An 18,021-nucleotide genomic window follows, 5' to 3' on the forward strand; every position below is an offset into this window, starting at 1 on the left:
CATGCTGCTGGCATACGTGTGAGTATACTGAGATAAGTTATGTGGGTAAGGACATTACTAAAACCTTCTGCAAGGGACAGGGCACTGTTCTCCACAACACATATCACTAAGGTTGAGAAATTTCTCCTCTATTAGAATATTTAAGTCTTAAACCTAAATAAAATGTATCTTTTAATTATTCTTTGACATTTGTCATTTTGGGTAATAAGATGAATAATATAAAAGAGCTCTTAGGAACTCGTTCTAGGTACATTGCTCACTCATTGGGTACATGTGGCTGGCTTACTGGTTGTAGTTTATCTTTTTTATTTGTTAAATAAAGGACCTACTATTTGTATACCTGGTAGCAACATTTAGATTTTTCTCTGCAGGGGGAAAATATGGGATGATGTAATTCAGGAAACCAGCTAAATATTAAAAATATCTTGATTGAATTTTCTTAGTCTGAATTCAACTTCCTTTTCATTTCTGCTATAATATTCTTTCAATCCCAGGTAACATTATTATTTTACCTATTTTAATCTAGGTCTTTTAAATATACAATGAAATTAGATATTCTGAAAAACTGATATTTGGTGAGATTCACAGAATTTTAAAAGTTGCATTCAAAAATATTAATCATTGAGTAAATACAAATTCTAGTACTTTTAAGCCAAAACTGCTTGTGAAATAAACTTTTAACATAAACTCTGGAGAATATAATTTATTAATTTATAGTCTCTTGCTAACATTCTCAGTACAAGAACTGTAGATTGGGTTCCTAAATGTTATAATGGCATTTACATCAAATACCTAGAAAAAGATGGATGTTTTCTCCTTTGGTGGCCATCATTTCACTTTTACTAGAACTCCATAAGCTATTCAAAGAAAACAGGAAATGGAAGGAGGTGAAATAGTTACAAAAATAGAAACACTGGGAAAAGTGATGTCATTGTGGACTGTAAGCTTTGTGCTTTGTGGAAATGAAATAGTATAGCATATTTTCCTCTAAAATTTATCTGTGTAGCCTCCAGCAATTTCCCAAAGCTTTTCTTGGCTTGGTTTAATGCTTCATGATTAGATAGGGGAGTAGTTATACTCTTGGTTAGCTATGCCTTTTCTTTCTCTTTATACACACACACACCCCTAATGAGGGAACTAATTAAATGATTATTTTAGATTTTGACTTTTTGTCCATGCACTTTTCTTGTGTTAAAATGGTGAGACATGTTCTATTTTATGAATATAAATTTAAATGCATCCTATAAACATCTCATATATCTGTTAATGAAAAATCTCTCAACTTGATTCTGTTTGCACTTACTTCCTCAAATTTTGTACTATTTCTCCTTTTCATATTTTTAACCAAGTTCACTGTGTATCTCTAACTCTCTCTCTCCTCTGATATAAGGATACTAGTTATATTGACTTAGGGCATTATCTTTTGAGTTCAAATGCAAAACTTTTTATAAATAAATAATATTTTAACAAGAAGGAGAGAGTAAAATAACATGCACTGAATGGATCCTTTATTGGACTCCCATTTATCTTTCACTACAATCATTTTTATCAAGTGTACTATATCACAGACTCATGACAAATAAATATTCTTGCTCTATTTTAAATATGATTAACAAACATCTTAACTTGATTACCTTTACAAAGATACCGTTTCCAAGTAAGATCACATTCACAGGTGCCAGAGTTAGGACTTCAAGATACTTTTTTGAAAGACACAATTCAACTTATAATAGAGAGTAAGTCAGTTAGTATTTGGTAAGAGGAATGGAACCATTTTGAGTGACAGGAAATAAGGGATTTGTTGTAGGGATTTTACTTTCTGCCATCATGGGACCTGGATAAACAATTCATGTAAGGTTGTGGCTTTGACATCTGGTTGTGGGACTAATGTTGATAATATAAATAAGGAAAAGGGAAGGAAAATTGATAAAAGAGAACAAGAACTAGAACTTGCCAGGATAAACTGGAAATCCCTGGACAAATTGAAACCCTTGTCTGACTCATGCCTCTCGAGCCTTCAGCTTCCATGATGTGAGTAACCTGCAGGGGAAGCTGATGTGCTTCATCATGAGTTGCACATAACTTTTGCCCAGCATGTACAGAAGCTGATGGAGGTGATCTTGCAAGGGGAATTACAGGGTAGGTTTTCAGAAAGCAGGTTGAGTCAATACTCAGTGGGAGCTGGAAGAGCTACAACCTGTTCCCCAGCAACAAGGTAAGCCGGCAGAGCAGTGACAATGCATGTGAGCAGCCGGTAAGTCTGGCACTTTACTCATTGTCTAGTTATAAACTCAGGTGCTTCTTTCCTTCCACTATCCAACTCATGTGCAGATTTTTCTTATAGCTAACTTTTAACAAAGAACCAAAGAGGGAAAGGAATTTGGGGTTACATACTTCCAGTTTAGTTAATAGGGCAATATACAAAGGTACAGCAGCCCGATCAATACCTTTTATAACCATTCATAACTTCCAAAAGTATAACAGAAAAATAATTCTTCAGCCTTTTATTCCATCATTGGATGTTGTTTACTCCTTATCTGGCTAAACTGTATTCCCCTTTTGATATGCTGTAACTTCAGTCCTGAAATATGAGGTGAGGTACTATAAAAAACTACTTTTATTATATACTAAGTGGATGAGGAATGGAAGAGGAAAAAGATAACTGGTTAATATATGCATACATATGTTAATATCAAAATAAGAAATACCATAATAATATACTCCTCATTTCAATAACTGGTCATATAGTTGGAATTGGTATGTATAAATTCCTTCTTCCACTATCCAGTTTATATCCTCTTTGTTTTAGCAAGAACTATAGCTGGTTATTTTTCTTTACCTAGTGAGATAAACCAAACACTGATTCTTTATTTTATTACATTAGCACAGCTGGGGATTGAACCAGAGCCTCATGCATGCAAGGCAAGTGCTCTTATTACTGAGCTACATCCCCAGCCTTTATTTATTTAATTTTATTTTGTGACAGGGTCTCTCTAAGTTGCCCAGGCAAGCCTTGAATTTGAGATACTCTTGTGTCAGCCTCCTGAGTAGTGGAATTACAGGCATGTTTGGCGTTGCCCAGCTAAGCATTGATTCTTAAAGTCTTTGGCTCATTATTAGTAATAACTTCAGAGAGCTACAGTTTCCCATTGAATTGTGTTATATGAGATTACTAAGAAATAATACTCCAGGAAACTCCTTGTATTCTTCCTTACTCATATTATGGTGACAAGAGTCCATTTTATTTTGATATTTAGGATCATTTATCCCACATAGTATAGTAGATTCTTATTGACTTCTTGATTCACAGTCATGAGAACACCAAAATGGCCAGGTGGCTTTTTCAACTTCCAATCTAAAGGAATCACTGCTATCTCTATTAGTGTTAGAATTGTGCCATTGGGGACAAAGAGCTTTGGACCACTCAGAGACCAATGTTTCAGGAATCAGAAGCAAAACTTTTGCTAGTTTGATCAGGTAGAGTGAGTGAATAAGAAGAGGCCTGCCATTCCTAGCCTTTGATTTCCAGACCTATGATTCATCTGGCTATGAGAGAAAATAGTTATACTGGCTATCTTAGTTATTTATTTAGATAATATAAAATTCTTATTCCTTTAGATATTATTTCTATGGATATAAGTTTATTCTTGTAAGACATTGGCATCCAATTTGTGGAATAACTCAGTCATCAAAATACCATTCCATTGTCCTGGACCAGGATTTCAAAGTGATGTGAAACCTCAACATCAGTGAAGTCGATGAGCATGAGAACATTCTGCCCTCTGTTTTCTCTAAAATGAATTTGTCAACCAGTAGCAATGCTGTATACAATTCTATGAATAAGTGAATTAAACATTCTATAGTTCATGATTGGTGATTTTGTGAGAAGCATCAAGGGCAGTTAAGGCAAATCCATGTTCATAATAACTATTTCAGGACTGGGGATATAGCTTAGTTGATAGAGTGTGTGCCTTGCATGCACATGGCCACATGGCCCTGGTTTTGATCCCCAGCACCAAAAAAAAAAAAAAACAAAACAAAACAAAGCAAAACAAAAAACAACAATAAAAAAACCATAATACCTATTACAGAAAGTACATAGTACTGTCCTTACAGTGCTGAAGTCAGTTGTCCAAAATGATAAATCAAACACAAGGTGGCTGTCTAATCCCTCTGGGGAACACTACCAGAAGGAGTTATTGCAGAGATTTGACTTCCACGATGATGTGATTTAACAGTCCACGTAAGGTTTTTGTTTTGCTTTCAATGCTGGACATTAGGTTCACAGGACAGTCAAAAAGGAAAGATAGGTGTGAGTTTGAGGAAAAAAGAAGAAAAAAAAAAAGTACAACCTGTGAAGATATCTGGAACCCATGAAGACAAACAAACCTATCCTCAAGCCACCAACTTCAATGATGCAGGTGTTTTCTGGCTACCAGATCCTTACAGGTGTTCACATGCTTTGCCCTGGATCCTGAGAAACAGAATTAAGGAGAATTAGTGGGATCTTAAAAAGCTGTGGGTACAACTTCTGCTCACACCAATAAATGGTGCCAGCATATGTTGACAGTACTCCTAAGCTATAATAATGCTTGATCATAAAGCAGACTTCCAAGCATAAATAAGTCTACTGATTTTACTTTCACTTTCCAAATGTTACCTAAGTTTCTTTTGTAGCCAACCCTAATCTAAAATCATGCAGAAGGCTTCCAGTTTTGTCGAATTGACATAGTAATATAAAACCACCATAAAGAGTGTATAAATGTTAAACTGAAAAAAGTGAGTTAGTGAATAGATGGATGGATTTGTGTGATGTTTTAAGTCACTCTTTGGCTCCATTTTGACCCAAGTGGGTTGTTTTAACCTAGTGGCTCAGTTCAAACTTTTAGTGTTCCAATCCAAAACCCCAATGATTTTTTTTAGAATAACTAAAACAATTAAGGCATAGTTTGAGACTAAAGGGAACTGTTATTTTATAAGAGAAAGTTTTCTGAAATTGGCATATGGAAACCTGAGCTGTTCCTCCAATTGCCTGAGTGACCATGGGAAATCAATTTATTTCTACTGAAAATTCCTCATGAATAAACTGCTTTGCTAAGTAATTCATATTCTCACTAATTCTAATATTCTGTGATTTATTTTAATTACTTTCAGGAGTAAAAATCACAAACAACTGATTTCACATCAGACACTTTCAGACATAATCTTTTTGTGGTCTGCTAATGAGATTATCCCATTTATTCAGCTCAATAGTTGGGAAAGAAAATGAACATTTCAAACATCCAATACAACCTGCAGGTTTACTACTAGGCATGTTTTCACTTCTTATATACCTGATTGTAAGGAGAACACATTATCATGATATAACCATATAGATAAAGATATTCCCTTTACCCAGGTAAAAAAGTCAAACAAATGAAGAATAGGAAATTGAATATTTATGCACTTGGATTTTTGTCTAGACGTAGGTATATGATGAGTACACTTAACATGGTCATAACTATCAGAGTTTATTAACATAATTAGTTTTACTCTTTTTTTTCCCTTAAGGTACAGGGGATTGAACCTTTCATGCATGCTAGGCAAGCACTCTACCCCTGAGCCACATTCCCAGCCCTATGTATGCATATTTTAAACCATGATTATAAAATAATTTATTTTTCTTGTTTTACTCTTGAAACGTATATGTGATGACTCTTTTCAAATATGTATTTTTGACATTATATATTTATCACTGGAGCCATATTTTGAATCATATATTACAGAGTTAAAAAGTAAATGGTCTTCACTTCCATGTTTGTTATTTCAAAAAGAGTGATTTTTAAAATTTGTGTATGATATTGTCAATAGAAATACTGCCATCAAAAGCCCAAGTATCCACAGGTTTTTACTGTGGATAAATGCTGTATCTCAAATGCAATATCTACTTCTATGCTTATGTAAGTTGTTTTTAAACGGGTGAATTACTAAGACAGGCAATAGTTGGATATTTGAGACAATATTCTTAGGAATAACTATTATATTTCTTGGGTCTTCTTCTTTTATACTTCCTCTTTTTCTTTTTCTTCCTCTCCTCATTCTGTTAACCCCTCTTTCTCCCTTTGTCTTTTTTTCCTTCTAGTAAACAATTCTAACAGCTAATTTGAAAAATCCAAATTGAATATTGATTAATGTCATTTGAAGGCAATGTGGCTTCCCACACATTACATTTCCAAATCTCACAGGTCAAAATTAAGCAATTAACAGACGTTTGTATTATGGTAGATCATGTAAAGATTCAACAATAACTTGTCTGTTCTTTCTTTCTAATATATATTATATATTGTCTCCATATTATATTATATTGTATTATATATCAGTCTTGAGAAAACCTGTTAAGTTTTTATCATACCATGTTTTTATACACGGGGAAGCAGAGGCTGAGAAATTCCTTGATTGTTCAAGTTCTGTCCCCAAATCCTTTTATTTCATTATAGTCCACAGATATTGGAATAAAGATGATAAAGTTAAGTTTTAGCTCTTCCATCATCATGTTTTTAGATATTTATCTCAGTTTTCCATTCTACCAATTTGTATTCTCAGATGAGTTATAAAAATGGTGGTAACTCAAATTATGCCTCCTGCCACTCAGTCTTGAGAAATGTCTCTACCCTTCTGAAATTTTAAGATTCCCAAGGCTTGTATGCAAAATTCTTTTCTCTTTCAATAAATAAAAAGCACTCTCACAAATAAGTATATGCCAACCCAACGATTTCCCATACATGATTAGACATATCTAAACCTCTGATTAAAGTTAGATCTGCTCAAATGTATTTGTATTGAATATAAGAGTTTATACACAATGTATATTATATTTTTTACCTTTGAATACTTATACTTAATATGCCTAGATATTTCCTATCAAATAAATCTATTTGGGTGAGTACTGCAAATACTTTATCTTTTTGTTGTTGGTTGTTTGCAGTACTACAGACTGAATCTAGGGACCCTGCTTGCTAAGCAAGTGCTCTACTACTGAGCTATATCGCCAGGAACCTTCCCCCTCCTTTTAAATTTTTATTTTGAGACAAGGTCTCTCTGTGTTGTTGAAGTAGGATTTGAACTTGCAATCTTCCTCCTTGGGCTTCAGAGTGGAAGAGATAACAGGTATACCTTGTCATATCTATTAAATCCTTTACCTATTAAACAAGATTCAGCATTCAAAAATGCATGATAACTTCATTGGCTGGAAAGCAAATTATTATGTTGATTTATATCATGATTTATATCATGATTTATATCATTCAGGCAAATGCCAAAATTTTACCTGAAAAGGAAAAATACAATTTTAGTTGTTATAAATCTCTATCAATATAAATTTGTTTTTGCAAACATTTCAATATTGGTAAAATTGCTGTAATGTCAACAAATACTGCATATTTTCATATAGGATTTTCCTTCCTCTTATAAAAGAAATACTTTTAAACAGTGTTATAGGCTGAATTTTGAGTCCCTCCCCACAAATTCATATGTTGAAGTCTTAGCCTTCAGTAAGACTTAGCCTCCATAATGTGAGCTAATTTGAAGATAGGTGCTTTGCAGCAGTAATCAAGTTGAGGTGGGGTCATTAGGGTAGGTCCTAATTCAATTTGAATAATGTCAAAGTTGGACACAGGGACATTTATAGAGGGAAGATGATTATCTATATGCGGAGAACCCTGGGACAGCTTCTTCCCTCAGACTTCAGAATTCTGCTAACACTTTGAGTTTGGAAGTATATCCTCCAAAACTATGAGACAATAAATTTGTCTTGTTTAAATAACCTAGTCTGTGTATTATATTATGGAAACCTTGAGAAATTAACACAAATACCATTCTGAAATATTTGCTTGCATTCATTCATGTAAATGGATTTTATTTACTTTGCTAGAAGGTAGATTTTAATTTTAGTTTTGCTAAAGTTAATTTTCCTGAAAATTAGTTTTATTATCATTGTATGAAATATAAAGGGATTATAGAATTATTTCTGCTATAAGTAGATATATTTTTCTATATGTGATTTCTCTCTACTATATACTTTATAAATAAACTTTAACATTTTTGTAAGAATTTCTTCAAAAAGTTAAATAAAATAGTGAGACAGATCAATTTTGACAAGTTTATTTTATACTGTTCGTAGGAAATGCTTAGGATATTTTACTATTTCCACTGATACAAGTTCCATATTTCAGTGGACAAATTTTATGCTTCAAAAAATCATATTTAACTTTTGAAGAATGGGTGGGGATTTATTTTTAAGATACTATTATGAAAAGTGCTCTATGAGTAAAAATTACAGAATTGCTTTCACTGAGATTATTAGTAATAGCTTTGATTTTCTGAAGAGATGTCTTTCAAAAGTTATCTTTGTTCTTTTTTTATTTTTTCAAGTATTTTAAGAATGGCATTATATGCTTTGTGGAGTTGATTAGGACATTTTTTACCATATTTCAAGTGAAACTTGAAAGCAGTGGAGCCCTTGAGTATTTCTTAAGTCACAGAGTGACTCCTTCTTCTGTTTAAGAAGTGAATGCTGTGGTTGATTCCATGATTACAGTCTGAGAAATATTTAGCAAATATCTCAAAGCTTTAAGGACAATCCTTCTTTTCTTGGATTATGTTTTTTTGGTGGGTTTTCCAAGTTAGGAGAAAGAGGAAGAATTTGATTGACATTCTATGACTCTGTGACTATAATGGGTCCTTAAAATTCAAGTTTGAACTAAATGAATACTTTTATCACATTGTACTGTATGCTTGTCGTGTCTGCAGTATCTGAAACTGAGTCATTTGTCACATCTAACAAAGCAGCTGAAGGCTTCCTCTAGAAAACACTATTATTGAAGTGGTATAGAGAGAGTAAAGCAGGTGTAGTTCAATATAGGATAGCCAGATGATTTAATTGATCCTATTACACTTATTTAACTTATCTAGGTCAATGGGAGAATAGTATAAGTCAAATTAAAGAAACAAAGATGTCAGTTCTAAAATATTCAATGGGTGTGTTTTACTTTCATTTCTGTTAAAAATAGTTTTATTTTCAATTTTAGGGTTCTTTGCTAAGATAAATAATATATGTGATTTATTCAAAAATTGTTTTTTACATTTTGTAAGCCACTTTTGAAGTGACTTCTATGATGTAGATTGATAGCAAATGCAGTAGAATAGTACTGTACTTATGACATACCTCTGATTTTCTCTATATAAGTAAAATGCTTTTAAATAGATTCAGCATAGAATAAAAGGTCATAAAAATGTATAAAACTGCTATTTCTACTTTACCTTGAAGGAGTTTCAATTTCATTATAATTAACCTATTTGAGCTTTAATTTCATCAATATGAATGATTAAATGAAATTTAATAAAGATAAAATGTCAGAAATAGTTAACATTTAGTTTAGAGGCTGCTGGTAGTAAGGAAACAATGAACAAAATAATCTGTTATATTTCAACAAGTATATACATTTGTGAATTTAATGATAAACTCAAATTTCATAAATGTTAACAACCACACCCTGTGCAGACTATCCTGGAACAGGCGAGTTCCTTTTCATAGCCAGAACTGTCCCTGGGGACTTACTCTTTCAGAGGATGTTATTTTCAGTCATTGTAGATTGTGCCTCTCAACTCATGGGATTCATCACTTAATCCAATAGTGCCCTCTGTGACCCCTCTTGGCCTTCAGTATCCATATAACAATTATAATGAAAAATGGAAAATATTAGAAAACTATCCCTGAAACAGATGCTTGACTCATATCCTGCCTGTGCTCCATTCTTTTTAGAATCCATATTCATCCAACATGGAGCAGCTTCTTTCATTTCTGACTGTATTTATTTGATTCTTTGTTTTGAGGACTACTTACAGATGTTAGTTTGAGGGAATACTGATGACCAGGGACCAGATTAAGACCACTAAGTCAGTTTGGAAAGGCCAGGAAGAAGCAGGAAAATGGAAATTACTTTCAGATATTACTAATCTGCATCAGGTTTGGATTAGGAGACCAGCAATAAAGGGTTATGTATCTTATTACTCATCACTTGAGTCACTTGTTCCCTTGTTCTTTAATCAACTCCTGTTATTTTAAAGAGTGCTTTTGAAATGTTTTCACTTAAGGATAGGAAATGATGATCTTCATTCAAACCTTTAACTTATTTTTTGTTCCTTTTCTCCTTAGGGATGCAGATCTGTTCCTGTTAGACACAAGAAGGGTCCAAGCTTTAGATGTGGGTTGGCTTGTCTTTGATATCACTGTGACCAGCAATCATTGGGTGATTAATCCACAGAACAATTTGGGCTTACAGCTCTGTGCAGAAACAGGGGATGGTAAGCACTGAATTTCTTTTTTTTTTTTTTTTTTGGTGGGGCTTCATTGAACACATTGAGAGTCACTGCTTTGTGTGGGATTTAACCAATATGTGGTTTACACTTATTTATAGAGTATAACACATTCCATATGATCATGAAGTATATTAATTAGTTAACTGATTTAGGTACTCATTCATCCACTACACATTTCTTAGCAGGCTTTGAGGATGGGAGGTAAAGAAAAAGATTATACTGCTCCTGACCTCAAGGAATTTTCAGTCTGATGTTCAGTACCTTTATGAAAACAAGTAACTACTATAGAATAAGAATACCAAAAGAAAGCCATATGTAAAGTGCTATGGAGCTATGTTATGATTGTGGTGGTAGTTGTACAACTATTTAATTTTTAAAAGTTTATAAGTCTGTACATCAAAGAAGAGTGAGAATTACTGTAGACAAATTTTATCTCAAAATGGTACTAAAAAGTGACAAATATATCCAAAAAGTGCTAGAGAAACCAAGGAGATATCAGGGATATAAGGGAGGAGAGAGGATGAAATTCAAACAAGAGTCTCAAAAATTTCATAAAATAATATCAAATTAGGTCATAATGCAGTCCCATGTTTGGTCAAAGACAACTGTTCCAGAATCGTTTGTGGGAGGGTCTGTAGGAAATCTTTTATTTAAGAAGCCACAGAAGAAATTCTAATTTTTATGCTCCCAATTTTTATTGAGTGCCTACTATTTGCCATGTGTTTGATTGAATATTGGAGATACAATGGTGAACAAAGGCAGAGTTGCTCTAAGAGGCTTATAATCAAATGAGACATGGGATAGTAATCACACAGTAACCTTGGTGAACACATGTCACTATAAGTTGAGAAGTCTGGTGGACATGTGAACATCAATGAGCAGATCTGAATTACAATCTGAAAGATAAAGAATATATGATTAGAGGAAGAACTTGGTAGGGGTGGGGACAGGCGTTTTGGAGAAATAGAACATAATTTGTAAAGACTATGTGAAGAAAGACTTTGGCACATTCAATTAGAAGTTCAGGGAAGCCAAGGCCAATATATTTAGAGCTTTGTCAGCCTCTAATCACTCCAAACATTCCAAATTGAAATTTAGACTTCCATTTCATTTGAAATCATATTTCTCAGGATAGGAGGATAAAGCATAATATCTTTAATGATGTGTTGACTTGATTAATGATTTTAAAACATTTAGAAATACACTATGAGGATATATGTGGTGCTCTTGCCTCTACCTTACAAATGTTACCATCAGTCTTATGGAGGCTAATCTTTAAGAAGAGAATAAACCTTATTTAAATTCACTGCCTTTAGCTTTCCTCAGAATCAAACAAGAGAATATTAGCCACAGAGCCTGTCTCATTCATTCCTCCTCTGTGTATTTCACTAAAAGCCTACTTAATAAGCTACAGAGTGAAGTACAAGTTGGGTCTGTCTGGGACAGGCTAAGACTCCATTGGTGGCATTTTTTCCACCTATAATAACTCACAGCCTGTGGATCATATCATAAACAGTTTGTGACTCCAAGGATTGAACATATATAATGAGGATGACAGAAACAAATTAAGTAGATCACAGGGTTAGTCTAGTAAAGATTTCATGAAACTCAGATTCTGATCTGGATAAAGAAAGTTCTTTCTCACTGAGAGTGTTAGGGACAAAGTTTCATACCTTTCCTCCACCCCAATCCAGACCTTTCCATAGATCTTAATTACAACACTGAACTTTTGAATTTTTATAAACAATTCAAGTATTTTGGATTATAGGTTATTTCCCTATTATGGTTTTGAGATTATTGTTAAGGATCCTCAGAGTTCAAGCATTATAAATGTAGGCTGAGAAAAGCACATGTTTAAATAATCTTCCAAGAATTCTTACAATGTTAAACTACTGTACATTTATGGTCAGAAATGTGACTGGGAAATCTGCACCGTGGGGGTAAGCCAATCGTTTCTTCCCTGGTATGTGGCCCAAACAAGAAAAATTAAATTAGTGGTATGTGCTTCTCCCAGTCTTTTCCTTGGGGATATGCTTGAAATGTCTAACTAAACAAATCAAGAAATCTATGAAATATGATCAGCCTGTTTCCTTTTGATTTCAACCCCCCTCGTCCCACATGAATTTTCTTAAGTTTCATTCTTTTGGGTTTTTTTTTCACTCTTTTCTTATATTTCTTTCACAATTTGTATAACTTAACTTCTGTCTTTCTGTGAATTTATCTTTTTTTTCCTCTGAGAACTACTTTGTATTTTGAGTTTTCCTTTCTCTTATTTCTCTTTTATCTCATAGGTAATTTTACTTTAAGTACTATTATATTATTTCTCTATTTTTTTGAGCCTAAAATGAACTAACATTTAACTCTTCAAAGGTTTCCAAATTTTAGGATTTGTTTTGAGATATGGCCTTTTTGTTTTTCTAATATCGTCTAATTTGAAGTATATTAAAATAGTTGCATGTGCTAGGCTAGCTGGATTTTTGCATTTATGCAATCCTTAAAATAGATTTTAACCAGAAGTAGAGACTACATGGCCTTGGAAAAGCAAGTGACCTTCCTGGTACCTTAGTTTTATTAACTGCAACCTCATGGAGACTATACACATGACGTTTTTTCTATAAATATGAAGAACCAGATGCCTCAGTGTGTTAGAGTGTCACTCATTACCACTGCTGGCATTCCTAGTACGACATTGCTTCTAACTGAACTAACAGACCATCTTTTATTGGCAATAATTGTTTCTGAGTATGTTTATTTCTCAGCAAAAGAATTTAGAAATCAAAAGGATGCTACTCAGGAAAGTCTGCTTTCAAATTCATTTGCTGGCTATTATTCATTTGCTTGACATAAAATTACTGTCTATACATGTTAAAAGTTGAAATGTTCAAAGAGCATATACCTGGGACACAGATACATGTGTGTGCATTTAACTGTAGAAAGAATAAAATACCTTCCTGATAAAAATATGCAATTAAGACACTGTGAAATTCAGAATATAGCTGATTAAGAGCAAATAGAACAAAGCCAAAAAAGCCTTGGTTGGGGTGGCATTTAAGCTGCATGAGCTGGGTAGGATGTTAAGTAGTAGAGATGAAGAAGAAATCACAGGGGTGGTAGTGAGAACAAGAGAGAATTCATTCCTGGATAAGGAAACAATGTGAGTAAATACATAGAATGGCAAATGCATGGCATATTCTGGAAAAAATGTTATAGTATAGAACTGGATAAAACAACACTTATGTATAAAATATGATTGCAGATGCTATTAGGAAAGTGATCTAGGAACAATTCATGGGAGAAACATGGCATCTAAATTAAGTATACTGTATTCTTGTAACTTAGTTCCTAAGTCATAAAAGTACTAGGCTTATTGCTTAAATAAATAACAGGAACACAATTATGATTACATAGTTGAATGAATATCCATTTCAGGAGGACCTGGCATGTGTATCTCTCCTTTATAACTATATCCTTGATGCTTGGCATACTGCAGGTTGTAAATGCTAAAAAGATGTCGTGGATGATCATTGAATGAGCTTGTTACTTAAAAAGTTCTTTTAGGCCATCTGCCAGTGAACATGTCTAAAGAAGACTTTTTGATGTTTATTTGGGGTGATTCTTAACCAAATCAATTTGATATAACACAGGAGCAAAATTTTGTAGAGCAAACCTGTATACTGCAATAGTTAAATAGTTTTGATTATAAGGTGAGAAAAGTCAGTGATGTATATTATTAAATTTAGTTTACCTTACCTCTGTAAAAAAAAATAGCAAAAAGGACTAAATATATTTTGGAAATCAAAAGGCTGTTGAAATCAAAAGTAGCACTATGATTCCTAAGAGCGCCTGTGCAAAATATGGCAGTTTGTGGAATATTCTTGTTAGAAATTTGTTAAATGAACTGCAGTAGATTTGGCAAGAGAGTGTAAGGGTATTTTATTGATTTTTTTTTTTTGCTAAACAGATAATTATCTGAGCTCCATATGTTTGTTTCAGCAAAATAAAGCAAACACATGAGCAAGCAAATTAAAAAAAAAAAGCATAGTTGCTTCTTAGTGTCAAAATCTAGAGATTCCAGACAAATTGTTTTATACAATTGTGCAAAATCATTTTCCAAGTTCTCAAGCACTCTTTCTGTCGTTAGATCTCTATGATAAAATAGGTACTATTTTTATTTTTAATATTTTTTATTTTTAATGAGTAAGCTTAGATCTATATTATAGTCCATTGTAAGATTTTCAGTTCCCTAAATTGGAAAGACACATTAATCATCTTACTTATTAGTTCTTTATTAACATTTCTAATAAATTTATGGCAGTGATTTTTTTCCCTAGATGTATACACATGGTTTATTATATATATAGCAATTTCATCTAGCTTTTAAGACTTGGATTTTCCCCTAAAAACTATAATTTTCATTGTTTGATGCTTTATATAGTTTTAACTTTCCAAGTAAATTAATTCTTTTTTCAATCATGGGTTTATAGAATAATTTAAAGAAGGAAAAACAAAGACAGTATTTTTGGGTTCATTATAATGTCTTTTAAAAACCCCTATGTTTTCAAACATTTTAGGGCTGGCAGTACTCAGAATGAATTTTGCCAATGACTTTTTTCTTTTTTACTCAATCCCACTTATATGTCAAAGAAAATTCAGTCCGTATGTTTCTGACTCATTTGTATTCAAGTCATCAAAGTGTTGTTTTGTCAGAATATTGTTTAATGTTTAAGAAACAGTATGATGTCCTTTTAAAAATAAGACTCTAAAGGCCATTTTTCTTTGACAAAGCCCCAGTCTAATATCAAGGTAAAATTTTGGGTTTAAATTCAGAGATTTCAATTTTCACTGAATTTGAAAAAGATTTCAGAAAATAGAGGTATTAAACTGTCAAATTAAATCCAATTATAATTGGTGCTTAATGGTAAAATGAATTTATAAGTATTGCTTATAGATAACTTGGAATTTAAAGTTTTAATAATTAATTTAAATGAGAAGGATAAATAGAATCTATAAATATTCTGGATATATAAGTCACAAGAAGAAATCATTAGGAAAATAGATTAAAATAGCGATGTTGATGAACATTAATATTTTCATAAATATTAAAATAAAATGAATATGATAACAATTACCCCACAAGAACTGTGAGGTTTTGTTGGCAGTAGTATCTGGCGTGTGGAAGTGCAAGAATTCAGGTCTGTACACTAAAATGAACTAGAGATTACACAGTGACTTTTCACTCACCTTAGATCTGGGAGGTTCTCCTTTCAATTAGGACAAGGTTTTTATTCAGGCAGTTGAACAGATTATTTAAAGAGGGTTTGAATAAATTTACAAGTCAAACTCTGTGTGTGTGAGAGAGGGTTCTTAACCTAATTTTTTTAACTTAATAAATCCTGGAATATATTCTTTTTAGATGGAAGTTTCTGGATAAATACATAGGGATAGGGTAAAATTGATACATGATCTAAATTTTAGTTGGCAACATAGTGTATAAGTTGTTTTGTTCTTAGGTTCATTTTCAATAACTTTGATAAAAGCTTACTGATAAGAAACTTTTAAATATGTTCCAATCTAAGACACAAAGCCAAGAGATATTAGCACAAAGACACATGTATCATGTTTAATGGAAGTTTGTATTGGTTGGCTATTCATAGGTAACATAGAATATTAAATTATTATTACTTAATGTGGTAGTAAGGCTCAATTATTTTATTTTTAGAAAAATAACAGTTATTTGGGGGTAATTAATTGCACCAAATGGAAATAGGACAGTTTTTTGTTTCTCAATATGGTTGTGTCTACAAAGCTAATTTATGATAGGCTGATCTACATTAACATCAGAAAAAAATTTCAATTTAAAGATGCCACTGTATAGATTAGTATTTGACTCAATAACCTATTAATCAGCCTCAGACATTACAAGGACTTCTTACAAAAAAAGTAGAATTACAGGCAGGACTTTAATGCTCATGGAACACATAGTTCAAGAAATAGTGACATTCTTTGCTAAAGACTAGGAACTAATGGTTCCTAATAATACATGTTATACTGATATTTATAGCAAACTATATAAAATCACTACTGTATATAAATAATATTTCCCATAAAAGAATGAGAAAACAAAGAGATTTCATGAATTGGTTGGAAGAACATTAAGACAGGTCTTATGCGGGGGTGGGGGGGTTCATGGGGGCAGGAAAGATGGTGGAATGAGATGGACATCATTAACCCAGATACATGTATGATTGCATATATGGTGTGATGCTACATTGTGTACAGCTAGAGAAATGAAAAGTTGTGCTGCAGTTGTGTACAATGAACCAAATTGCATTCTGCTGTCAAATATATCTAATTAAAATAAATTAATTAATAAAAAATAGAAGAGAGGTTGGTAAGGAAACACTGTATTTTTCTCTTAGTTAAAATCAACCATTATGCCAAGATTACACTCATTTCTAAGAGTCAAAGTACAATTAACTAATTATATTTTACCAGGTACTATATTCTAGACAAACTAAAAAGAAGTTGCTACACTAACTATTTCAGAGCTTTATTCATATTGAGAATAACCATTTCTATCATCAAACAGCATCATACATCAACAATAAACACTGTAAGTACTAAAAAAATTTCAAGAAAACAGACCACTGTAGGGGCCTCCTGCTCAGATTATAAACTGCACCGGTCTGCATGTATTTCCCACATATGTAAAGAAGTTAAGTGTTTACGTGTGTATGAATGTCACAATGAAAGCCACCAATATGAATAATCAATCTGCACCAATAAAAATAATAACAAGGTAAATTTACAGCTTTATTCTGCTTCTAGGTTCACAATAGTTTTTTCTATTTCATTTGTCATAGACTCAACAATTTAGTTCCCTTTTATTTTCCCAAAGTTATTGTGAAAAAATCCAAAACATCTTCAGTCATCAGAAAAATTAAATGTAAATCAAGATATTAAATTTTATGACCCATAATTTTTCCAACTTCTATACTCTTTAACCTGTGATTATTCTTCATTAATTCCAGAAATTGACAACTGTTATGGCTATTTAATAAGGTATTATGGTTTGGATATGAAGTGTCCCCAAAGACTCACGTGTTGAAACATTGGTCCCCAATTCAGTAATATTCAGAGGTTGGGATTTGGGGAAGTAATAACATCATGAGGGCTCTGACCTCATCAGTGGATTAATCTATTGAGGGATTCATAATTTGATGGCATTATTTGGAGGTGGTAGAATCTGGAGAAGATGAGGCTTAGTTGGAGGAAGTTGGTCACTAGAGGTGTGCCCTGGAAGGGTTTACCTTGACTCAGGCTTCTTCATTACTCTCTGGTTCCTGGTTGCCCTGAGGTAAGCAGCTTTCCTTCACCACACCCTTCTGCCATGATGTCCTGGTTGACCACAGGCCCAGAAATAGTGGAGCCAGCTGATCCTGGACTGAAACCTCTGAAAACACATAAGCCAGCATAAATCAACTCTCTGTTAATTAGGTTTTGTCATAGCAACGGAAATCTAACACATGGTATGGGATTAGTTGTTTTCTATAACCTTGATTTTAAAAAATTTCTATTGTTTCTTACTATATGAGGAGTAATTTAACATACTAATAAAATTTGTATTCAAATTTGCTATACCCTATAATGTTTCCTAAATATGCC

General features: G+C 32.8%; 1 protein-coding gene across 1 annotated transcript in view; it reads left to right on the forward strand.

The window, feature by feature from the left end:
• Positions 1 to 18,021, forward strand: part of Bmp5 (bone morphogenetic protein 5) — a 112,247-nt gene that overhangs the window by 63,245 nt on the left and 30,981 nt on the right. The window contains exon 3 of the mRNA XM_026398965.2: positions 10,193 to 10,341. Coding sequence (XP_026254750.1) covers positions 10,193 to 10,341 — 149 coding nt within the window. The remainder of the gene's footprint in view (positions 1 to 10,192; positions 10,342 to 18,021) is intronic.

The sequence above is a fragment of the Urocitellus parryii genome, chromosome 8, assembly GCF_045843805.1.
Source record: "Urocitellus parryii isolate mUroPar1 chromosome 8, mUroPar1.hap1, whole genome shotgun sequence".
Classification (NCBI taxonomy): Eukaryota; Metazoa; Chordata; class Mammalia; order Rodentia; family Sciuridae; genus Urocitellus; species Urocitellus parryii.